We start from the raw sequence: 26,254 nt of genomic DNA, 5'->3' as shown, positions 1-26,254 counted from the left end.
GCAATTTTAAACTGAGAAACATTTTTCTGAAATTGTTCCACGATTTTTAAACTCAGTTTTTTGGGGATTGGTGAACCATTGCCCATCTTTACTTCTTAGAGACTGATCCTCTCTAAAATATTTCTTTTATACCCAGTAATGTTGCTGACCTGTTGCCATCCAATCTAACTAGATGCTGAATGTGCTTCCAGCTGTTTTTCATTACAACTTGCTTTTCAAGTCTTTTCAAGATGTGTTGGTGCCATCAAATTCAAAATGAGCTATTTTTCATGTAGTGATAAAATGTTTGTGTTAACATCTGAAAAGTTATGCCCTATTATGAATGCAATATGGGTTTATGAGCTTTGCGGATCATTGCATTTTGTTTTAATTCAAATTTTGCACAGCATCCCAAATGTTTTGTGGTTGTAAGTAATTGTTAAACAAAAAATTCAACATTTTTATTACTTATAATGTTAGATACTGCTTCGTTTACCTGGCCTAGACCTAATTCCAACTTCTATTGTAACCAGCAGTAAAATAACAATAAAAATCTCAAAGCCTGTTATTAATTGTGTGCCATTTCTATTACTGAAGCCAAACAACACAGACTTCAGTGAGTGTAGGCAGTCTAAGAGACTGGCTACCAAGGAAAAACATCCGATGTCCTCCCAGATTCCTGTCTCACATTGTTTGGATGGAGACCAGCATTGTGGATGATAATACTGGAACATGTGGTACAGTGTAGGAAGAAGAAATAACTTCTGTGATCACACAAGAACAGGAGGTTATGCTGGGGTCATAGAGCTGACTTTGCAGTTACAAAAGTACACCACCTTGTCAACGAATGCATTTTATTTTTGTCTTAAAATGGGAATGCATTTGGAGAGAGTTAAACATCAAAATGTGAAAAGCTATGCTACTCTTTTCCCATGTTACCTGTCTCTTTCATCAGTAAAAGAAGGGCATGCATGCCACTTTTAAGGTAACAAATAGACTGGGTAATTACTTTGTCTTTGTTTGCATTAAACAAATTAAACTAATCCAAATAAAACTAATCCAACTAATCCAAGGGTCCTGTTAAAAGCCTGTAAGACCCATTCTTATTATTAGCTCAATGCCCCTACCCCATTTTGGTTTATCAGTAAACTGAGTTTAAGATTGTCCGTGCAATCAACATTTCTGAAAAGCACATGTTAAATAAAGGCTTTAATTCATGCAGTGATAAACAAATTGTCAGTCATGTAGGAGTCAAGCTCCGGACTTGTGTCAGAAAAGACGCTGTTTTGACGCTGTTTTTAGACTTAACTGCATTAGTCTGAGAACAACATGTGCTCTATGTAAATGAGAAGTAAAGGTGTTCTGCCTGTGGGAAATTTAAAAAATAGTTGACATACTTGTATAGTGTTCTTGGCCCCGCTGTGGCAGCCTCGGGGCGTCCTGAACTTCACAGACAGCGTGAGAAGAAAAAAAGCTTCTTTGACGTCAGCCACGTTAGTTTTCAGTAGTCCAAGATGGCGGAGGTGAGCGGGCTGAGGAGCAGAAATCACATCGAGCCCAACTGCAAAAGCCGAGTCGTTGACGAAGGTAAATCGTCTAACTCGTGTCTGGTAGATGTAGGACAGTAAGCCGACAGGGTGGACGAGGCTCAGGAACAAATTTAAGGTAGTTTAGCTCCTGTCGCCTATGTCTTTGTTAGTCGCAAACTCTCGCTTTTCCGTTAGCCAGACGCTTCTGTTTTCAGTTGGGAGACCCGCGGTGTTCTGCCAAATGTGGCACCCCAGCCAGGATGCCCCCTCTACTTCGAAACTATTTTGTCAACAAAGTCTGAGCTGTATGAGAACTTGTTAAAGTTGGATTCTTAAGTTTCTTATTTTTTTGAATGTGTCAAACCATGTTGTCGATCCAGTAACTTTATGTTAAGCTGTTGTTTGAAAGTGATTCTGACCCGGATACGAAATTGAACGCGACACCTGTCGGCTCGTTTGTCCTGGCCGTCACTTTCACTTGGACGGCCGAAAACCGGCAGCTCGCCCGGGATTGTCTGTTCACTAAACCTGCCTGTAGCTGCACATTCACCGTGTATTGGCTTCGGCAGCTTGGTTTCTGAACTTTGAAACTGTCCGCTGTACAGCAGTTTCCTGTGACGGGGCTTCAGCCTCACTATACGTTAATCTTCTCATCCCCCCTAATGACTGGGATATATTTAAATGCTCTATTATTAGTGTGTTCAGTCTGAAAGAAGACTTATCTACGCAATTAAAAGGCTAAATGTGTCCACAAAAACATCACTGCATGTGCATTTAAGTGCTAAAACCTGTCAGAGAAAGTGCACACATTTAAAAGCTGGTCTCAAAACACTTGTGTCCATATGAGAAGTGGAACACGATTTCCTGTTCTGCTTCTATGTAGTATTAGTAAAATGAAGCGGTTTTAAAGGAGGTAAAGGGTGAATCAGAAGTCGCTGTGTGTATAAAGTTTATCTGAAACTTATATAAGGATTGAACTCTTCATTTGTCATATCAAATGGGTTTCGTTTCAATGTTTCTTATCCTCCATCAACAAGTCTGCATTCAAAGTACTTAGATTTCATAAGTGCCACTGATTTAGCTATATACCAGTGTCAACTGTCTAGATAAAACAGTTTAATGCGAGTTAAACCATTTTTAGTGTTAATAATGCTGCCTGACTTGTTATAAGGGATGTGATTTAGAATTCGGTAAGGGATTAAATTGTGATACAACTGTGATAACAGTGAGAAATAAGATTGTTTTTTGAAGCACTTTGTTGGCTGAAATGCTATTGTGGCTCTCATAATTAGATCTAGACCAGTCTAGTCGGCTGAGTAAGAATTATCTACATTTGCAATACTGTTTGATAATCAGTTACAGATGTTACAAATGCCTAATTTTATAAATTATATGATTCTGGTGAAAATCAAATGACATTTGCACTGTACCACAGCAACATAAATAGAAGTACAAGTTGCCCAATATTGAGTAATGTGATGCGTTTTGCTAATGAAAATTGCTTGCAAACTGCAAAATTATTTATGCAGATTAAAGCAGTGTTTTCCCAACTTTTTTTTCTTGTGACCCACTTTTTACAAGGTAAGACCCAACACAGTCCAATTTTGTTTCTGTGCCTTATTGCTTATCATGTCTGCCTTCTGCAGCATCCTCGGCTGGTTGGTTAAGCTGCTGGCAGGTGCTAGGGTGGGTATTGTTAATTCTGGGCTCAGTCTGGTCCTGATCTGGTGCCTTCTGTTTTACAAGCTTGGAAGGAGCCACTTCACCTGTGTTACAAAGCGTTCTTTGCATGCTCAACCCCTTGGGCCTTCAGTGGCTTTCTGGTCTGGAACAATGTGTTTATTTTTCTGTCAGCCAAACATCAATAACTCTGACTTCAGCTCTTTTGTCATCCAGTGGCTGATAGTCTTGTTTGTGTTTTATTATGGAAAGGGTGAGTGTTAACCCCCTCTCCTGGGATGGCAAAGGCAACAGAAAAGTAATCAGAGTACACTGGTGTGTTTTGTTGTAATGCATTACCCCCAACGCTGTGAAGAATTATGGAATAGTTCACTTAAATGCATTATCATGTCTCTATCTCAGCCTGTAGTTGTTGGGCCAATGATGACAGTAAAACCCACTCTTCTCCTGCTGCTCATTTTTAGGTGAACTAAATATATAAGATGATCATACATGTCTTTGTGTTATCACAGGTTCTGCTGGATGGGCTGCTTAAAAATGTGTGGCATTTATTAAGAGTATACCCACTTCAGGCAACACTACACCACTGGTTATATTTCTCTAATCCTTTTGAAGGATAGTTAATGGTCCACCTTTAAGACTCGTTACTGAGATAACATCATGAGTCTCTTGTCATGATAACCTTTATGTCTATACTTTCATACAGGCCAGCTGACTCTGTGGCAGCAGCATTCACTGACAGCAGCACCTCTTAATATGCACTTTGTCCTCACAGACTCCCCCATGGGTCCTCTTGCTGCGACTGAACATTTGCCCCTCTTGACTCTTGTCCAGAGAGAATGTGTCAGGTTGTTTTCTGCTGGGATGTCAGTGTGTCTGCATTTTAATTGGTTACAGTGCTCTCCTGATCTCTTACACACCCTCAATTCTGCTGTTTTGTGTATTAACAGCCATTGTTGCAACAGCAAAAGTACACTTTTATAGTTTTTCTTTACTTTTGTGTGATATTTTTCTCTCTTGCAGTCCAAATCTGAAATGTTGTAAGCAACAAGACATCGGCATACATTCAGCATGATCTGACTTGCACAATCTTAGTTACTGACTAACTTGTTTGACTCAGTTCTACTCGAAAACCCTTTTTTTCTTAATTATCTTTAAAAAGTATGAATCCTCCCATATTTAGACAGCTGGTGGAGCTAAGTGGACCATGTCCTTATCAACGTTTGCCTCAGATATAGCGCAGGAGTCCAGGGAGGGCAGAGCAGATTTGGGACGCAGTGCTGAGATGTAGGGTAGACACATACTATTCTTGCCTTGCAGAGTTAAAGATAGACCCCCAGCCCTCTTACTAGAGAACAGAGAGGATGCCACCTGAATATAATTGTTTGTTTTGCGATGCACTGTACAAACTTCCCCCATCCCTCTTTATGTGAGCGTGTTTGTCTTAAAATGAAAACATGTAGGCCTGTAAACATCTGTTCAAAGCCACTGAACGATAAGAACAAATGTGGCTAATTTTAGTTCTGCCCTCATTTTCCTGCAAGCTGAGGAGTAGGACAGGGCATTAGCCACTTTATTATGAAGTGTTACTGTAGCACTGAGTGCACATAACAGCTAAGTTAATGGTTTTCCCTGTGTGTCGATTGTGTATGTCCCTCACACACGGTCTGCTGCAGCAGAGTCCTTGCAGTCCCAGCAGAATAGTGTCTTTGTGTGGGTCCCCCTCTATGGCTGCAGTGCAGTTGCCACTTCATCCTACTGAGTACTGCTCTGGACTTGAGGGGGGACCCTTCACCTCCACAGGCTGAGGAAATATGCACGGCTGATTTGTGTGCTGAGCAGATTACTTTGTCTGCCCTGTGCTGTTAGGAGAACCGCCTCAAAACCAAGACTTGCTGCCATAACTCGGCACTTTGTAATCTCTATTTACAGATTCTATGTAATTCTATGATTAGGCTATATGTTTAAAATCTGTACACATGGATCTTGATTTTCAGTAGGGATGCACGATGATTATCGGTACTGATAAATTATCGGCCGATATTGCATATATTTTACATGTTTTTATTTTACCGGTAATAAAATATTAACTGATAGAATCAACCGATAATAAAGGCGTTTGTTTTCTTTCTCACCAGAATACACATTCCAAAACAGCAGGTGGCGTTGCAGTAAAAGACCCGCTGTTAAGCACCAGAGAAGAAGAGGTAGCAGCCTTAGTGCAAAGAGGCTAAAAGAGGTTAACAACACGGCGGTACTGGCGGAGTTATTCAGTATTTGTTTGTAGAATTTGCCCTGCAAAGGTCCTGAAGAGTGGAAAGAAGTCCTCAACAAATCTTAAGTCACAAAAGTCATTATCCTAACTATGTTAAAACACAGTGGTAGCAGCTGCTAGCCAGCCGCAGGCATTAGGACCGAGCCAACGGCTAATATCAGGCAGAGTGCTGAATCAGCAGGCATTGGAAACTGCAGAAAGTTTGCCAGAGCCAAAAAGCGCAACATTATAATAACAAAATCAGTCTGACAGTCTCCTGATCCACTGCTAGTCTCATAGACATGTCCCTGGCCTGCTCTGTTTGATGTGGTTTCATTCAGTCTGATCAACATTAGGAACTGGAGTTTAGCCACAGATTACGGTGGTCTTTACATTTTTAACCTATTTCTGATATAACTTATGTCAGTGCATATTTTTAATCTTTATGTAAAACATCAGGTCTCTTTATTTCTGACTTAAGCAGCAAAACAAAAGACCCCCAAGCATCTCCATTTGTTAAGCATGACAGCCTGTTATTATTTGGTTTTATGTCTGATTTGACATGAGTCAGCTGAATTCTTGTTTTGTTGATTGAAATGTCAGATTGGACCACTTGTCAAGATACTTTAATTCATTTCAAGGGAGAAGGGGAAAACCTATGTCAGTTGTTTGTGTATGTTGTACTTCGTACACAAATGTTTAACTAAAAAAAAAGTTAACTATAAAAGCAGTTATAAAGTCAGAATAGTTCTTTGTTTTTTGAAAAACATGAGTGATATTACAGGTGTGTCTCAAAAAATTAGAATATCATGAAAAAGTTCAATATTTTTTGTCACTCTTTTCTGAAAGTGAAACCCATATATTATATAGACTCATTACACATGGCTTACAGATAAGAAAACCCAAATTTCAGTGTCTCAGAAAATTAGAATATTACATAGGATCAATAAAAAGGGATATTTTCAACAGAAATGTCAGGCTTCTGAAAAGTATGTTCATTTCTATGCCTTCAATACTTGGTTGGGCCTCCTTTTGCATGAATTACTGCATCAATGCAGTGTGGCTTGGAGGCGATCAGCCTGTGGCACTGCTCAGGTGTAATGGAAGCCCAGGTTGCTTTGATAGCGGCCTTCAGGTCATCTGCATTGTTGGGTCTGGTGTCTGTCATCTTCCTCTTGACAATACCCCATAGATTCTCTACGGGGTTCAGGTCAGGCCAGTTTGCTGGCCAATCAAGCACAGTAACACCATGGTCACTGAACCAGCTTTTGGTACCTTTGGCAGTGTGGGCAGGTGCCAAGTCATGCTGGAAAAGGAAATCAGCATCTCCATGGTGCTTGTCAGCAGAGGGAAGCATGAAGTGCTCTAAAATGTCCTGGTAGATGGCTGCATTGACTGTGGACTTCAGAAAACAAAGTGGACCAACACCAGCAGATGCCATGGCAGCCCAAATCATCACTGACTGTGGAAACTTCTCACTGGACTACAAGCAACACATCCATATTATTGCACATCCATACTTTTTACTTTATACAAATCTACATCGTGACATTGTTTTTCTGACAAACTTTATTCTTAATTGTGGGTAAATCACATTGGTATTTGTGTCCTTTTATGACTTATTCCACAGCAATGAGCACAAGTGAGCTGCTCTAGGCCACAACTTAGATTCTGCTGTTGAACTCAGACTGAAAAGATGAGCAGCACTCCTCTTATATGTTATGGACAATGAAATGACAGTGTTCATGTTGCACATGTAAGAGCCCCTGAAGTATGCTGACCTCTGGCTTTATCAGAATTACTGAGAATTATGCATCTGTTTCCAGAAGAGCGTTGTCAGAAAATGATGGGAGATTGCTGATGGATTTGAGATAGGATACTTTGCAGCTCTCTTGGGTCTATCTTTAAATGTCCTCTAACATTTTCAAAACTGCTCTCCCTTTGTCTTGACATAGAGCAGGACTTCGACAGGGGTCAGTACTAGCTGTTATTATCGTAGAGCCCAGGACTCAAACCAGTCCAGGTTTTGGGTTTGTAGTTGCAGCAAATGAAACATCTGCATTGTTTACAGTGCATTGTTGGTGTATTAGCTGACTTCTTGGTGTCTATTTGAAACTTTACAATGCATTTGTAGAAAAGTCTTTTCCCCATTGGAAATGGAAATCTGATTAGTGTGCTCATTGCTTTGCACTGCCAGTGTTTCTGTAGTAGTGAGCAATGTGTTGGTTATGCATTATTAGCTGTGCACTTCCTGCCATACTGTTTAGCAACACTTAAATCAAAAATGTCACTTCAGCGTCAAGCTTGTCTGAGAGATGTTAGTCACTTTCAAACATGTTGCTCTCTCACACAAACACAGACCTAGAGACTCATTGATTTGTAGGTATTGAAAGTGTTAAATGAGAGGCTGAATTAAAAAGTAACTTTACATTTAGCTTCATCTTACATTGTAAAGCCTGTTACATGCTTGACGCATCTGCGAGGTCGCGAGTGTCCCTGTGTGTCTGCACATCGAATGTGACATCACGTATTAAGTTTGTGTTTGTGGTACAGAAACTTAAATGGCTATTACTGGTATACAAAATAAGTAAATAAGTGAATGACTAATACTTAATACATGTTGTCATACTTGTTCAGTGGACTGTGAACCAGGTATTTGGCCACTGTGAGTTTTCACTTGAAGGTGTGTCGTCTTACATGACTGCTTCAGCCAAATGTCTACAGTCTTTGAATACTGTCTATCACTGTGCGCTGAGGTTTGTCACAGGTTGTAGTCGCCTCACACATCACTGTGAACTCTATGCCAAATCTGGCTGGCCCTCTCTGAGTGCTCGCAGATACACTCACTGGCTCACTCTGATCTTCTTGGCTTGGTTCCTACTTATTTATGAACTCTTCTTCAAAGAACTAAAAGCCACTATGCTTTGCGTTCCTGTGATGTTTTCCACCTTCTTGTTCCTCGTGTCAGGACTGAACAGGGGAAAAGAGCGTTCAGTTTTGCGGCCCCCTCTGTATGGAATTCTCTCCAGACTGTCTGAACTCATCTCACTGGAAAACTTTCGCTCTATCTTAAATGACAGACAACGCGAGTCCATGGAACAGTGCTTGTGTTTTTAAATCATTATTGTGACACCTATTCCTGCACTTTAAAATGTGACGTTGCTCTAATTCTTAATTATTGTTCATTTTAACTTATTGTTTATTATCTGTCTCTCGAATATGTATTATTTATTATGACGTGTGCTGCTGACCTCTTGGAAAGGTCAGCCTTGTGAAAGAGATCACGATCTCAATGATTTTTATCTGGTTAAATAAAGGTTAAATAAAAATTTAAAAAATGATAATCTTGCTCTTTATTAGTGATCTGTATATCCGTGCAGGAATCAGATGGGAGAAGAGAACCAAAATCTGTGTGAAAGGCATTTTCAAAAGGAATCCTGCATATAAAAGCATTTTGCCTCCAAATGAAATGATGTCTGTTATATGTAGGGCTTGGCGACTACGGCAAAAATCAAAATCACAATTAATTAAACTTTTAACCTTGGTTATGATTAATGAACGATTATTCCAACCCCCTACTTCCGACTCTGTTTGTTCTGTAAATATTTGTATAATTTTAAAACAAACATCTGAAAGGAACAGACACAGATTAACAATTTATGGTTATTTATTGAAATATTTGAAATCAAAACAGACGTCAGCTGAGATGAAAATGATTTTCATAAAAAGTAAAATTTCAAGAAAACAGCAAAAGAAGTGCAATAATTGACATGGCAGATTTATGTGAGTTAGAGGCTCTAAATGTCAGCTTAGATTATTTTTCGATTAATTGCCCAGCTCTAGTGATATCTATGTTTTACAGTGAAACACAACAGAGTTTACATTTTGACCAAATAGAAAAAAATCAATTCACATATATCCTGCCATTGTCATACAATGCACTCTGGGTAACAGTGTCATGTGAATGTTTTATTCTTCCTATGGAGAGTTGTCCTGAAAACCTTTTAAATTTCAAAACAAGTTCAGTTTTGGGTATAAGTGCAATATGGAAGAAATTACCGTAACGTACTGTAGGTCAGGGTGGGTAAGATGAGAAAGATGTGGGATGAAGAACAATGCAGCCACATGACTTCATATACCCGGAGTGCATTGATCACAAATGGCAGCCTACATGTAAATCTATTTTTAAAGTTTTTCCAAAATGTAGAAATCTAGTTTCTTTGTACAGCGTACATATAAAAGACAGCGTTAATGTTAATGAATAGACTTCAGTATGTCTTAATTTGGTTTCTCTTTATGCAGCTTTTCTCTAAGCTGCCGTTACTGTACTTTAATAGTTAACATCTTTATGATCATGATATCAAAAAGTATAAAAGTTTGAAAAAAAGCCCTACCGATCTTGAGTCATATTTTAGTCATAGTTAACAATAATGCAGGGAGGGAACAGTGGTGATATTCAAAGGCCATCAAATTCTGACATTTTTCATGATCTTTGTCTGGAAGTTTTGTTTATATCTCTTACAGAGAGCAGAGGAGGTAGCAAAGTATAAATTATACAAACTTACTCTGAACAATTTGGTGCTAAAATATTTGTTCAGTCTATGCATTTTTTAACCAGTACTTTACTTTCTAAACATCCTGGTCATTTAAAATAAAACAAAAAATAATCACAGAAAACCAAGTCTATGGATTACAGGAGACTACTGCCGTAAAATAGGATAAGAAAAGAGAGGGATCTTTGGTTAAACTCAGAACCTCCAACTTAATAGTACAAAATTTAAAAGGAAACCAAAGTGGAATACAGTCTGAGGTGTGGAAGTTCCTGACAAAGCAATCAATCAAAAAAATCTGCAGTGTAGAGAAAAATATTTTTGCAACCTGACAAAAATGCAAACACTTTCCTCATCTGTATGCATTCTTGTTCAGGGTTCAGCACATTGCCTGTGTAGCAGCTGAGGCTCTGTGGCATGAAGACAGGAATCCTGCGGTTTAACAGGAAACATGTGCTTTAGATTTAACACAAACTTCCACAGTAATGCCAAAATGACTGAGAAGAAAAATGAGAATACTCTGTCCTCTCAACCTCCTTTTTATGTCCTATCTCTGGCCCTTTGTAATTTTTTTGCACATGGTTATTTTCAAGCTTGACCTAGATGTGTGGACCAGAGTGGATAACAGTATTTAGTCCAGCACAGGATGCTGGAAAGATCCCTGTCTACATTTTAACCACTTATGTGGTAGTTTTCTTTTTGTTGAACCTTTCAAAACAATACCTAGCCTCTTGTGAAGCAGAAATACATCTACCATGAAAACTGCTTCTTAAAATGTAGTTACTTCCCTTCCTCTGTCTGCATCTTCTCCCTTTACACCCTTTGTCTGTGCACTAACATACAACCGGATGTTATCTAACCTGTGTAATTTAATCTTTCCCCCTCTTCTTACTGTAAAGGCTTGAGTGGTGTAGAAGAGGACCCCATTTTTTGTCATAAGAAGATACCTCCTTTAGCCAAGGCTGAGGACCTGGAGGATGAACTGCTTCCCAGAATCCAGACCCCTAACTCAGGAATCAATGCCACCTTCACCCCCCCACTGGAGGAAGAGATTCAAGAAGAAGAGGTTTGTCATATTTTCTGTCCTAATCACAATAATCTGTACCATAAATATGATTAGTAATATTGATGACATGTAGACACTCTTTTTTGTCTGCAATCACTAGTAATACTAAAATAAATATGAAAATATGTTGTACTCATAGCTTTGGATTTAGGATTAGTTGTACAGTTAGATATTTCCTTTAAAAAAAACTTTTGTTGTTTTAGCTCTAACGGCATTACTGATCACATGAATCCTGAAGACAGACTAGCTATAAATGTTTAAACTCCCAGCATAAAGGATAACTGAAAGAAATGTTTAAAAGCCGTTATATTATCATCATGATAGTGATGATAGTGCTACCTTGACAGTGAAGAAAGCATTGCAGCTCTTTACTTTATAAGAGTCTTTCATTTATTCCAGGCTCCTAAATTTAACTTAATTTTCTCCCTGGCACTTTGTTGGCTAATCTCAGACTTTTAATACCATTCTCCTTTGAAACCTGTGTCATCACAATTTAATCACCTGGCTCTCTGCCAAGGAAGGCCCTCATTTAATTGCCAACTCATGTCCTCAGCCTTGGTTCGAGGAGGAAAAAGCCAGACCTGTCCAGATCGTCCTAGCCAATGAGGATGAGCACAGCTTTGAGCTGGACGCCGCAGCGCTGGAGAAGATCCTGCTGCAAGATCACGTGAAGGACCTGAATGTGGTGGTCGTTTCTGTTGCTGGGGCCTTTCGCAAAGGCAAGTCCTTCCTGCTGGACTTCATGCTACGCTACATGCACAATCAGGTGAGATAATAATCTGTAATTTTCTTTCAGTTTATGAACTTAAAAGGGCAGAGGAGGAGAAAGTTCTTCAGTCTAGTGTTAGGACATGAGGTCAAGTACTCAGTATTTGATGCTTGATAACAGGGCTGAGCCGTATAGCCTAAAAAAATTTTACCACTGTATGGTTTTTTTTGCCCCTTAACTAACACAAACAGGCGAAGTTTGGCTTATTATATGGTTGCTCTTTAGTGTTAGACAAAAAAAATGTCTGATTACTAGACTCACAGTGAGCTGTTGTCTTTCACATATCACTCTGCTAAGATAGCAGTGGCATAAATAAGGCCTTGTGTGTGTACAATCACCACATATGTGATGTTTCAGGCGCTACCCCGATATCAGTCATGTCCAATGAGGGGCTAGGGCCAGAAACGTTGCATGTGTGGCATATGTGGTAATCTTCATTAAACAAGCTTTGAAGCAGCTTCTGATGTGCAGACTTGAATTCTTCAATTTTTCCTGTGACTTACCTTGGTTCAGCACCCAGGACTTAACTCTTTGGGATGTGCAAGCTTTTGAACTATTTTTGCCTGTCACTACCAAATGATGATCAAACCTTTTAAAATAAGGGATAAAATCACACCCAGTTAGAAATAATGTTGCTGAAACTTTCTGTACTTTTTATTATAAATGGTAGGTGTATTATTAACAGTGAAGCTGATGACTTCAGTCATTCATTCAGTCAGTCTGATACAGCTCAATCCTCATCCACAAGAGGAAGCATGTCCCCTACTAATAATGACAACAACAGCAGGTCAACCACCGTAACACCTCTGCAACCTGCATGGGTTAACAGAACACTACTGACTTCTCCCATCTTACCCATAGGGGTGATGCTGAAACAACAAACTTACTGAAACCTGTGAAACCAATGTTTGAGGTGATCTGAGCCAATCTACTTCCATATTGAGTTCAGTGGCGCTGTGACCCCTGATTGAAATTGTTCACACTCCAGCTAACTTAGAAAGCCTTGCTGAGCATGTTTACACACTCTAGATTTACATATAACAGCTCATCTTTCTGTTAATATTGTGCAACAGATTTTGGAAGCAGGATTGAAGTATGAAATAGTGCTGCAGATGACATTACAACCAGCACAGGCATGTGTGCCTGAATGTGACGGGCAAAGACCAGTGTTTCCTGTTTGATCTCATACTGAGACACTTACTCACACAGTTTAAGGGTGGCTTAAGTTGAGTGAGAACACTTTAGTTTGATTGGTTTAATTAGAAAGATTGAGTTTAATACTCTTTATTTTCCTGTAGCTTTTCTCTTCTTTTTAAAAAATCCTGAGTATACGTAATGTCCTAACTACAGAGACCGCATAAATACACTCACATTATCGACTTTATTATTCCTGCTTACTCTGATAAAGTATCAACAACTAGTCCTTCAAGTGTTATGACAGCAGCCGGACACAGAAGCAGCCAGGATCAGCTTACACACACACTTAGACTAACCCTCTTTAACACATGCACACGGCTTAAGGACAGACAAAGGCATGTTCTGTCTGTCTCACAGCTGTTTGACAGCATAAACATGAGCTTTCATGCAGGTCTGACCAGATCAGCACGTGCTCATGTTATCACTCTTTCTATTTCTTCAGATTCTGTTTTTTAAAGACAGATGTACACAGCAGCTGATGTTATTGAGCTATTTGTTCTTACAAAATAGCTCAATATAGCTCTATTTGTTCTCACAGTATTAAGCACAGATTTAATGTAGAAGTAATCGGGGGCTATGCACACTTTCCATTGCAAATCAGCTATTTGCCTGTGAGGCCTGTATGTACTTTTCCTGTTTGGGGTCCGTGGTTTTACTCCCTCACGGCAGAAGAACAAACAAGGTCATAATGTGGCTTTTATGTTCACCTGTTTGAGTTTGATGTCAGATTTGAGCAAATATTTTATGATGAGGGGTTATGAAGAAGAGCAGACTGTCTAGATGAACAATTTATCTTTGCTCTGAGCTGCAGTGTCTACAGAGTTCAGTCTAAAATTGAAGTCTTGTGCTGCAGCAGCACTAATCTGGAAGCTGCATTTTAATCGGTGTCATACAGAGAAGTCTGCCCTCTATCCCCCTATTCATGTGCCACAAATAAGCTGAAGAGATAAGGGATGGACGGTAGTGATGGGCATTTTAACCAAATAACCTCTTCAGTTTTCACTGGGAATTATTCACTGATTATTCTTGGTGCCCATTCTGTAGACTTAGTCAATAATAGTCCCAGTGAAATCTTTGATTTTTCAAACATAAATTATCATCAGTTAATTGAAAACTCTTGACCGATTTATGTGACTGGCATTATCATCAGAATTAGGACTTAACAGAAGTTGTACTGTATTATATCATACTATATCAATATTAAGTACAAAGTTTACATTTGTCATTTATTCATAGCTTTTCATTCAACAAACTGGATAGTTAAATAGTATACATGACCCTATTTATAAACGGTAAGATTATGTATTTTGTTTACAAGGCCTTAATGTTGACATTATTTTAGCGTTTGTTAACAAACAATTCTGCTCACCACACATTTCCATCTCAGCCTGGCCTGACCTTCCTCCTCCCGTTGTCTCTTAAGAGCTCAGCAGCATGGAAACTAATAATCCCATTAATGTTCTCAAAGGCAGGTTTTATTGTTTGCCGCACAATCAGGAATATCCAAGTTAGACCTGCGAAGACCTACCGGAGAGTCTCCTGCAGAAGACTCAAATACACAAGTTATCAACCTCTTTTTAAAGGTACTTTGTGTAATATTTAGCCTACTAGCAGTTAGCTGAGCAAAGATGGTAAAAATGGGACATAAAAATTTATACATGTGAAATTGTTTTGTCTTTAGTAACTTAAATTAAGCCCTTTATTTATACATGGGGAGGTCCTTTCCAAGGACTCTGCCGTGTCTTGGATTTTTGCATTTTGCATGTTTCTACAGTACCACAGGGGGACATTTTTGCACAGTGTTTTCTGCTAAAGGCTACAAAGCTAAATATTACACACTGTACCTTAAAAAAATAAACAGTGTCTATCAGTTATATCGGCCAAAAATGGTACACTTCCCACAGTCCTGGAGTGACCCAGCGATGTAGACAATGTCTACCGTGTCCACGAACGATGATTGACAACCATTTATGCCGCTATAGTAAAAATTAAACTACACTATATTCCAAATTTATCATTTCAAATGTAAAAACTACAATAAAGATAGTTGTAGAAAACAGGTACATGAAAGTTTAAAGACTATCCCCAAAATGAATAAAAGGAATTGCAATGTATTTTAGGATATATAATTCCTTCATCCTTGTGAAAAATGTGTTAATAGTGTTGCACCTTGACCCCTTTCTCTACTGCTTTTGCATCAAATCAAATGTTTGAAAGTCACAAGTATATCAGTAGCTGGTTGGCTTGGCTGATGCACTATCGTGTTAATGTAAGGGTTTTGCAAAATATCAGTGGAGGATTTGAATGGTGAATTTACTTCAGGAACCAGAGCTGGGCAGGCACTGTTGAGCTCTATACCTGATGATTATCTTTTGATAACTTTCCAGCTCCTGCTGGAAGTGCCCAGAGCCAGATACAAACACTGGCGTGACCGGGCCTTTTCTGTGGCGGGGCCCAGACTATGGAATAAGCTGCCCCCCGACATGAGAACTATCACAGACTTTGGTCTTTTTAAATCCAGACTTAAAACCTATTTTTTCAAACTGGCTTTTAACATTCATTGGTGACACATTACTTGTATTTGTTTTATTGTAGTTTTTATTGATTTTTATATTGTTTTATATTGTTTTATTATTCCTACTCATATGTTTGGATTTTATTGGAAAGCACTTTGGTCACTTAATGTGTTGTAAAGGGCTCTACAAATCAAAGTCAATTGATTGATTGATTGATTTCATATACCTAGATAGCATATGTTAAGATTTTTCTTGTGGATCAAAGCTCTTGTAAAAGAGCATTGTTAATGACATGACTGCAGCATATACATGAAGAGTACAGAGAATAACAGATTGTCCACTAGTTCATTGTTCATGGATGGCAATCTTGTGTGAATAAAGACAAAAAAAATGCTGAAATAGTAGCTAAATATACCTGGTGGGTCACCCAGTTATTGTCTTTGAGAGAAGCACTGAGTAGTCAGAGTTGCCTCTGCTCTTCACTGCATACCTGCTTAAATGCAAGTGTGTGTTTACACCTGTTAAAAGAGGAGGAAAAAGCACGCAGGTGTGCAGGTGAACTAAATTCTTCTCATTCTGATGTGATGTTTCTGGTCAGTCTGTTCTGTACTTACAGAGTCCAAGGGGAGCCAAGGAGAAAGTTTAAGAGAGAATATAGATTTTGATTTTTAAAAAATGTCCTAATCTATTGAAATGTTTGTCACCAAATCCTAGTTTAACACATGTTGATCATGATTCAACTGTAACCTGCAAATGATTAAAAACTACAGATCAGCAAACTAAAAAGAAGCCAAGAATACAGACTTTGACCACAGTCTGATGATCATTTCAGATAACTGACTTTCTGTGTCAATCTATCACTGATAGACAGTAGGATCGTTATATAAGGTTTGTCAAATGTGGACTTGCTGGAGTATTAATCGACAATTTGAAATGAGAATCAGCCGATCAGAGTTTGGAAACATTGAGGTTTTCAGACAAACACAACTTGACAAAGCAACAAAAAGATGCATCACTTAAACTCTAAATAAAGACGGTTGCTCTTGACAAGGATTTTCTTCCACTAAGTGCTTTATCTTTTTTTATTCCTCCTGTCTCTTGTAAAATAATTTATCCACCACAATCTCTGCCTCCTCCATGCCTCATGCACCTCAGCTGAAAACTCTATCCTTATAAATTCTCCCCTTATCTTGCCCTACCGATCCTCCCTTCTTCCTCCCATTTTTCATCCCATCCTCCACCCCCCTCCTCTCTTCAGCAGAGTGAGTCATGGATCGGAGGTGATGATGAGCCGCTGACAGGCTTCACCTGGAGAGGAGGCTGTGAGAGGGAGACCACAGGAATTCAGATCTGGAGTGAAGTCTTTGTGGTCGACAAGCCTGATGGCAGCAAGGTATCAAAGCCATCCAAACTAATTCAACCTATTTATCTTACTTTATATGCTGAATTTGGGAGTGTGTTACACTTTCTGAAACCTCTTCTGTTCTCTTTAGGTGGCCGTGCTCCTCGTTGACACCCAGGGAGCATTCGACAGCCAGTCCACCATAAAGGACTGTGCTACGGTGTTCGCCCTCAGCACAATGACCAGCTCTGTGCAGGTGAGAACTCACAGGTGGAAAATTCCCTTCTCTTCACTCTTATAAAAGTGGACATTTAAGTCTCATGTTTTGCTCTTTTATTTTTTAATGTTTTCAGGTGTACAATCTCTCCCAGAACATTCAGGAGGACGACCTGCAGCACCTGCAGGTTGGTTTTTTTTCTTCTTTCTGCTGCACCAAAGCCTGTCACAGAAACTTTTTCATTCTGACCAGGGTTTATTTTTCTCTCGTGTTCAGCTCTTCACCGAATATGGACGGCTGGCGATGGAAGAGATCTACCAGAAACCTTTCCAGGTGCTCATTGCTGACTAAAAAGAAAAAAACTCTTCTAAAACATTCATTTTTTACTATTCGGTACTCTAATACCTACACACTGTAAAAAAAAAAAAAAAAAAAATCCGATTATTAAACCCAAACCTATAAGAAAAATTAGAGAAGAAAAAGTAATATTTGGTTTCACATCCAGTCATTTTTTGATGCATAGTTTCGAAAGGAAAGAACCCACATATGAACAGCACTGCTCACCGAAATGGTGGGCCCCCTGACAGACTGAGTGAAAGGGCCCTCCCCAGATGTCATTTAATATATCAGCGGTGTTAGAGCTAGCGTTCTAGCTAACATTCTCCTCCTTGGCCTGGCTCCAGTCAGCAAACGGCAAATGTTTGCTACAGGTCTCTGTTTGGATTGACACGCTCAACTTATTTTTGGAACCGTTGATTTCAGTGTGCTGCTGACAACATAAATATTACTAAAATAAAGGCTCCTACCATCTTAATAAGAGGCGATCTACATTCTGAAAGAAGCAATGATACATTAATAGTATGTTTTTGTTGCTGTATTACGTAATGGTTATTGTTGTTTGAATTTAAGATGGACCATGTCTTTGCTATCCTGAACTACTTTTGGCCCAAGAAAGCTTTACCCCCTTCTCCCTTAAAGGCAGCCTTACATGTGAATAGAACAGATTCTGACTCTTCCCATATATACTTCTAATACTGCATGTCTGATTGTGTGTCTGTGGTGTTGTGTTTTAGTCCTTGATGTTCCTGATTCGTGACTGGAGTTATCCGTATGAACACAAATATGGACTGGAAGGAGGCAACCACTTCTTGGAGAGACGTCTACAGGTGAGAATAGTCTCTAAATCAAGTTAAAGCTCTCTTTTACAGCCGCATGTACACCTGTAACGCCTGTTAGACAACCCATCACTCTTCAAAAAGTACAAACACGAAATGCCAACGTCTGTTCATGTGTGAGCAAATTTACTGTGCATGTCATGTTTGATCAGTAAATCATCAATCAATGATAAGAAGCTGGAATACATTATTTTCTGCTGACACAGGTGAAACAGAACCAACATGAGGAGCTGCAGAATGTGAGGAAGCACATCCACTCCTGCTTCTCCAACATCGGATGCTTCCTGCTGCCCCATCCTGGCCTCAAGGTGGCCACTAACCCATACTTTGACGGCAGGCTGAAAGGTGAGAGAGAAGATAAAACAAGTAAAATGATAAGGTTTGATAGATTTAGATTAACCTTTTCAGGCCTCTAGTTTGGTTGATCTGGTCTGAATCAAGGACCAATTTGTTGTATTATTTATTTGATGTCAACTTTGGTCTGTGTTCACATGTGGGCATTTATAGGCAGACCAAAACCTGTGATGTGTGAGGAAAATACTGTCTGATTGGTCAGTTTATTGCGGGTTGTGAATACACCTAACTTTTACACTTCGACCTGAGATAAATACATTTGAAATAAATATTTCAGCGTCACAAATACATCTTGAATCTGTAGCCACTTTCTCACTGCTTCTCTTTTCCGTGTCTGTTACGCCTTGGTTCCACAACGCCATTCTGTATGAAAGCGACCGTTCAGCAATGGGGGTCAATCTCGCCCCACCTCTGATCTGTATCGAAAGGTAGTATCAGAGCTGTAACAGACTTTTCAGCAACGAGTGTGAAAGGACGTCACGGCACTCCGCAACGGTGAGTGTGCGCTGCTGTCTCCATAAACGGGAAATTTAAAAACCAGCGCGGTTTAATCGAGCGGCAGCAGCTCAGGCAGCGGCTGCCATCTGATTACAGGACACCAGGGTGTGTGTGTAAGCTCGGGCGTGCATGGCTCTGTGACACCTTTGTGTGAATTGCTCGTTGCAGAACAGAGACTGGCATTCCTTTTTGCCTTTATTGCGGAATCTCTGTGCAAAAACGACTAATGAAAAAAACTGCATGAGGAGCGAACCTTGTCTAATACTACATATTAAAATGATCTTAATCAACGCCAATAATGTTGGTAATAACCAACTATATATTTATACTTACTAACCCTATGTGGTCTAAGGGTATTTTCTCAATTTTTACTTTTTTTTATTTAATCCACCTTTTTAAGGTACTTGAAAATAACACAATACCCAAGTTTTTTATATCAACATTTTCAAGACTATCTCAGCTTTATGCTTACTGAGGCCCTTTTTTGTCCTAGAGGACTGTGTAAAGAGTTATTTTTACTGAATTTGTTGCCCAGTTTTGAATCTCATGTGAAAACACACATTCACTCGTAGATTAACTTTTTGTAGCTTGAAATAGGTTTACTAAAGTCTTAGCTTCACAAAAGTAGTGATATATATGGATAAATTAATAGGTAAGTGCAGAAAACATGTCTAAAATGAAATTTGGTCACATTTTTTATGAGCTTAAATGTTGTCCGTCATTCTATTTTCACCAAATGTCTCAGATATGAAATAAATGAGGTTGAATAATGATTCCAGCGTTGCTTCGCCATCATCAGAGATCAACAGGTCCAATTATCTCCTCTCGCTTCGGTCTCTCCTGCAAAAACTGTGACTGGGAGGACCCTAGGCTGGGAGGGCCATAATGAACATGCTTAACTGCACCGTGTGCGCATTCGGGCTGTCAAAGTGTGTCGGAGCGAGCAGAGGTCACATTAGTGTTGATTTATTAATTTCTCACAAATTGCGTTATTTCTCTGTTAATACATCAACGAATCAAGTGTTCGTAGCCTTTCTAGGAATGATGCCTCAAAATACAGAGACATCTGACCCTCTGAAGAGGTACAGAGCTCTGAGAGTACGAGCACTTCAGCACAACGGACAGTCTGTGTGTGCGTCTGTCATTGTGTGTGTCAAAGAGGCAGACCAAACACAGTGCCCGTTCATTACTTCATCTCAGATAGCCTTTTTTATACAAAAGTAAACCAATAAATATAAATCTTGGTGAAGTTTATGCATTGTAAATGATTGATGTCCATTGCCTTTGTGATATTTCTCATAGACAGCAAAGAAAAATAACATTTCTTTGAAGCACTTCGGCTCTGTCTTTTTAACACATTCTCTGGCTACAGCAGCTAATGTAATCCAAAACAGTTCAATGTTTCCTGAGTTAGGCCAGATCAAGGTTGGTTAGTGTTCTCACCACAAACAAACAACACCGTGGTCTTGGTCCACTTGTTTGATCCGCACCAGAGTCTGGTGGTCAGCTTTCACGCCAGCACAAACGAACCGAACTAGTGCTGCAAATGAACTTCATTTCATTTCTATTGAACCAAACAGGTTAGGAGTGAAAGTCCCCTAAGTTGTCATCCTCAGAGGACAATCAGGGTGTATGTTTATGTTTCAGACATCGATGGAGACTTCAAGAAACATCTGACCAAGCTGGTGCCTCTCCTGCTGTCTCCAGCGCGACTGGTAGAGAAAGAGATCGGAGGGAGCAAAGTGACCTGCAGAGATCTCCTGGAGTACTTCAAGGTTGACAATGATTTTGTTAAAGTCAGGTGGTTCTCACACCACACTAGTTAGACTATAGAGATATCAAATCTTGCTATAGAAGTGTAAAATAACAAAAGCTTTAGGGTTTGTTAGCTGACAGAAGATTGAAGATGATAATAGCCTTTGTTTCTGATCTTCCTGCAGGCTTACATAAAAATCTACCAAGGGGAGGAACTGCCTCACCCAAAGTCCATGCTGCAGGTTAGTCTCTGATGTTTTCTGCACTTAAATCTTATCTCTCTTTAGTTGATCTATACTATCTTTGAATAACATTGTGTCTCTCTGTCAGGCGACTGCAGAAGCCAACAACCTAACCGCGGTGGCAGGAGCCAAAGACATGTACAGCAAGAGCATGGAGCAGGTAAACACACGCTTCTGTTGTAGTTATAAATAATTTCTTCTGTTTGAGACCACCAGGTATCACTATTGGATTTATTCTTGAAAAGTGATCCTGTTGGCTGAGAGCAGGATGATGCCTCCTTTATAAAAACACTGCACCTAAACACATGCACGGGACAAACCCAGCAATGAAAGAAGAGGTTGAATTTTTCTACAGGTGGTGCCTAGAGTTGACAAAAACACAAACTAATGATTTAGCAGTGGTGATAATTTTTGACTATCCTAAAAGCTGTAAAGCCCTTTAATAATATCAAATGAAGTCTGCAAAACATGGCAGAGTGGCATCATGTTGGAGTAATAAGGTATTAAATCGTCAGCCATTTTTCCTTTCCTTCAGGTCTGTGGTGGGGACAAGCCATACATCGCCCCATCGGACCTAGAGCGCTGCCATGGGGAGTTTCGTGAGCACTCAGTACGTTACTTCCGCTCAGTGAAGAAAATGGGCGGTGAGGAGTTCTGCCAGCGCTACCAGAGCCAACTGGAGGCGGAGCTTGACGAGGCCTATGTCAACTTCTCCAAACACAATGATGGCAAAAACATCTTCTATGCAGCACGCACGCCAGCAACACTTTTCGCAGTCATGTTTGTCACCTACATTGTTTCCGGGGTGACAGGCTTCATCGGTCTGAGCACCTTAGCTGCGCTGGCTAACCTGGTGATGGGCGTGGCTCTGCTGGCCCTCTGCGCCTGGGCATACGTGAAATATTCTGGAGAGTTCCGGGAGGTTGGGACAATGATAGACCTGGTGGCCGAAACACTCTGGGAACAGGTGGGTAGTGAAAGTGACAGGAGGGGAGAGTGTGTGTTCATGTGTGTGAGATTATGTAGCAGAAAATAAGTCATTATAAGCAGTGTAAGGGGATGTATCGTAGGAGGTTTGCAGATGACTTCATGTCACCCATAGAACTCCAGATCTGAGGCAGGAAGTGATTTCTGCAGATAGATGTGCTGTCAAAATGCAAATTAAAAGTTTAGTGTTTATAGCTGTGCCAGCCAGTCTAATCAGGAAAAGACCAAAGTAGTGACACATAAAGGTGAAAATTTAAAAAGCTTACAGAGAAATGGCAGCAGACATGGGTAAAAAAATATATATGTGGATAAAGTTTGCAGGAGCAGAGTCCGACAGTGTTGCTATGGGAAATTACTTTTCATGAAAATTAAGACTCCAATCATTCAGCTAGCAGAAATCATGACCAGAGTGTTGAAATTTGTAAAAACTTGTGAGTAGAGTTTGTTCTGTTGTTTGTGTTTTACCACTAGATAAATGCAATATTTAACCCTTCAAACCCTCGCTGACAGTCCCAGGCGGTAGCGGTTGCGTTGTTTACAATATCTCAGGGACCATAAGACAGATATCTACAGAGTAAATTGTGATCTGAAGCATACATTTTTGCCAGTCTACAGATAGTGCCTGACATTTATATCTCTCCAGAACGTTTAAACTCAGGTGCAAAGTCTGGTGTTTATTCCCAGTGATTTCCAATTGGTGTTTTCCTGCCCCCCCGTCCGAGCTATCATGGTCATGTGACTGTTGAGCTATATCTAACTCTTCTTGGTTTTCCTGCTGGTTTATATGGTTATGCTATTTCATGTGTCAAGGTGAGCTAAAGCCTCACTGCAGATATAAAATATGATCTGACTTGATTAGTGGTTTACTTTAGAAAAAACATGGATAAGTTTTGTTAGCATAGCTTTTGAAAATAAAGTTATAATTAGTGTATGAGTGAGTGACTTTTTTCATTAACTTTCATCAGCTGTTTATTTCTGATGATTTTAAGTTTGATATTCTCAGGTGATCTTTTATTTTAAGCTGTTTAACATGATTCCTTTTTTTGATTTTAGTTTTTGCCCACTTAGTTTTTCTTCTGTCTTCACGTCCCACCATTTCTCATAAATCTAAAAGAAACACCATTTTTTCCAGCTCCTCCTCCTCCACACTGAAACTCTTATTTTTCTGTTTATGTTCTTCCTTCTCTTTGTTTTGTGTTTTTGAGAGACTGATTGAAATGCAGAGAGCAAATGTGAAATCAAAGTGTGTGTGTTCCTTAAATGTTGTTTTACCGTGAACACAGTCTCTGTGTCTCCTCTGACGTCTCCCTTCCTCCCCTACCTTTGTCTCTCCTCCTCCCTCTTTCCTCGTGCTCTACAGAGGATGGTTGGAAAGGTGAGAGGTGTCACTTTTCTGATCTTCAGCCTTCCGTTGTCGACATCCTTCCTCATTTCTTTTCTTTTTTACTTTCTTACCTCCTTCACCTCACTCTGTATTCCTTCTGTTTGCCTGCTTCAAGACACAGAACCCTGTAATTCTTCTCTTTACCTTTCTTCTGCCACTAAACTTTTGGTCATTTGTCTTATTTTTCTTCTTTTCTTCATCTGTCTCCCTGTCTTACTCCCTGTTTAACTCTTCCATTCCTCCCTTGCTTTCTCTCAGGTCTTTGCCAAGCTTTCGGAGCCTGTTAGGAGGCACCTGGCATGGCCCGTCTCTGTTCTCCCTTCACTCCCGTCAGGAGCAACGCTTGGCCTCAGAGTGCTGACTCCTCTCAACAACAATTACAAGAGGAGTTACTAGCTGCTGCTGGCGAATTTAGACTGTTAAACTTCTCTTTCATATAGAAACCTCTGCAGCTTGCTCGCTTTTTTAATAGTTTTGAACCAAATGGCATGGATTCTTCGATTTTACCAGTCCCTCTTAATGCATCTGAACAGTGACAGGCCGGATCGACCTCAGGATTTCTGGGACCAGATGTCCAACTAAATGGTTCTTTGACTACCTTTGATGGTTGATTTTCTCTTCTTTGTTTTTTCAGTTGAAGAGGTTTTGTTTGGTTTTTAATTTTTGTGTTGGAGATGTGTTTTTGTGGTCAGCATGTTCAAGATTTCTTTCAGTTTTGTTCTTTATTTTACCTTTAAAGTGATTCTCTTCTAACCTGCTTTCTTTCAGTTTCTCTGTCCGTTTTTATAGATGTTTTTTAGTACTGATTACCTGGAATTATTCTGACAGTCATTGTTTTTTTTCCTCTCCTGTAGGTGTTGAAGCCATTAAGCGAACATTATATGGAAGACAACGTCAGACAGACGGTGGTTAACTCCATTAAAGCCAGCTTGACAGAACAGGGCTCAAAGCACACCAAGTTAAAGACTCAATGACGCTCCTCCTCCTCCTCCCTCTTCGTCTCGTCCTGTCTCCTGCCCACACACTCTGTGTTCAGTCCTTCAGCTGTGGAACTCATTCAACACCAAAGCTTTTTCCCTCCTCCTAAACTCCACCTTCACATCGCTGCCCCCTCTTTATTTGCTGTAATGGACCTGTGGGCTTGCTGTCTGTTGCTGCTCTTCATTGCCCCCCAGTGCCTCAGAGCAGAAACTGCATGTTCATGAGAGGAGCGAGCAGAGAAGCCAAAGCAGGAGCTAAAAGACTGTCACCTCCTCCAGTGTGCCATGCTGTGATAGACACATGTTGTGCTGTAGTGCGTACTGTAGACACGCTGACATGTTTGAATATCAAGCTGTAATTCAGGGAAAACTGACACAGCAGTGAACAGCTGTAACAACAATGAATGCAAACTAAAATCTGATTTTTGTGTGTTTAATTGTTTTGTCTCAAAGGCCAGATGGTTCAGTTTACCTTTCTTGTGTTTGTTTCTTTAAAGCACAAGTGACTAAGCGACTCAGAAACGTCTCTCCCTTTAAAACTATCTCAGAGATCTGAGGCCTCTCAGCTGGTGTTTGTTTTAAATTTGAAACTGTCATGCTTTTTAAGGTGATCAGGCCTTTAGTGTCTCATAATGGACCTGCCAGTGTCCAGCCCTCTTCATGGTGTCCCTCGGTTATAATGTTAGCTGCAAGCTTTTAAAGCCACGCCTCTCATGTTAAGACATTTTTCTCTTCAGCTGCCTTCATTAAAGAAGCGTTAGCTCTCTTCTCTTTCTTTAGGAGCCTTTAGCTTCTGCTGTTTTAGAGATATAAGAATTTAAGGAAAGTTTCACACCATGAAAACCCCAATCTTTGTTTCCTTGCAGGGTGTTAGATGAGAAGATTGATGCACTTCATGTGGAGGGAATAGCAAACAGCTAGACTTAAGCTGTTAAAAATGGACCTCAAGTATGTTTGAAGTTTAATTTTTAACACATTAAAGTCCGTTTGTGAAATATATGCACAAATTAGAGTCTAAAAGCTAGATTTTGATCTGCTGAGTCATTTTTTTCATTGAGATAGTTTATCTAAATTAAACAAGCAGGTTACTAATGAAGGTACTGTAGGGTAGATTTTACCTTTTTCAGAGAGCCAGCCTGTCTGTTCTCTCCCTGTTCTCAGTCTCAGCTTCATGATAAACTGGCAGACTTGAAAGAATTGTACTCTTCTTATCCACCCCTGCAACAAAGTATTTTAAAGCATATCTGTAAATGTCCTTTGTCTCATAAACTGACATGTGATGTTTTATCCTCCTGCCTTCACCAGTTTAATAATCTCTTCAGCAGGAGGCACCGTGTTCACTGACAGCTTCATTAGCTGCTGAGATCTTCTGTATTGATTCCATCCACATCATTTCTCACCTCAGATGTCTCTTACTGTACAGCCTCTCTCTTTTCTGTGTTAACACAACAAATTGGGCATGTGTATGTTGGATTAAATATTTAAATAAACTTTGTATGCGTTTTATAGAGATCAGATGACAAAGGCTGTTTTTTTTCTTGTTTTGATCAGCATAACAGTCTTTGGTTTAAGATAAGTTGCTGCTGTAGGGTTTACACTAGTTTGGCCCTCTCATGAGGACTGATGTTAATAGAAACGTGATGTGAATACTCGGTTTATAATAGGAACTTCTGATTGTGACGAGTGGGTTGAGATGATGTTTGTCTGCCTTTTAAAGATATCACTGATAATTTATTTTTGAATAAAATGTATACCTGAAGAATAAAATCATCCAAACAAT

At 39.7% G+C, this 26,254-nt stretch overlaps 1 protein-coding gene across 2 annotated transcripts; it reads left to right on the top strand.

Moving 5' to 3' along the window:
* Window positions 1–1,396: 1,396 nt before the first annotated feature.
* atl2 (atlastin GTPase 2) lies at window positions 1,397–26,254 on the top strand. 2 transcript variants are annotated; one of them, XM_041789445.1, is made up of 14 exons: window positions 1,397–1,566; window positions 10,892–11,058; window positions 11,612–11,824; window positions 16,802–16,933; window positions 17,034–17,138; window positions 17,236–17,286; window positions 17,376–17,432; window positions 18,173–18,265; window positions 18,481–18,619; window positions 20,774–20,901; window positions 21,067–21,123; window positions 21,212–21,283; window positions 21,659–22,090; window positions 24,349–26,254. In XM_041789445.1, the coding sequence occupies exons 1-14, from the start codon at window positions 1,494–1,496 to the stop codon at window positions 24,466–24,468; spliced, it is 1,839 nt and encodes a 612-aa protein (XP_041645379.1). In that variant the 5' UTR covers window positions 1,397–1,493; the 3' UTR covers window positions 24,469–26,254. The 2 variants fall into 2 exon arrangements, with proteins under 2 accessions (XP_041645379.1, XP_041645378.1); XM_041789444.1 differs by having other exon boundaries at window positions 16,799–16,933.

The sequence above is a fragment of the Cheilinus undulatus genome, linkage group 6, assembly GCF_018320785.1.
Source record: "Cheilinus undulatus linkage group 6, ASM1832078v1, whole genome shotgun sequence".
Classification (NCBI taxonomy): domain Eukaryota; kingdom Metazoa; phylum Chordata; class Actinopteri; order Labriformes; family Labridae; genus Cheilinus; species Cheilinus undulatus.
This window is presented reverse-complemented; position numbering and strand designations above follow the sequence as displayed.

What these genes read in the sequence shown, in the direction of transcription:
- atl2 (XM_041789444.1), top strand. Translation starts at nt 1,494, where the DNA reads ATGGCGGAGGTGAGCGGGCTGAGGAGCAGAAATCACATCGAGCCCAAC. An exon ending in AAGCCGAGTCGTTGACGAAG is followed by an intron (nt 1,567 to 10,891) that starts GTAAATCGTCTA and finishes CTTACTGTAAAG; the next exon opens with GCTTGAGTGGTGTAGAAGAG. An exon ending in CTTTGACGGCAGGCTGAAAG is followed by an intron (nt 18,620 to 20,773) that starts GTGAGAGAGAAG and finishes TTTATGTTTCAG; the next exon opens with ACATCGATGGAGACTTCAAG.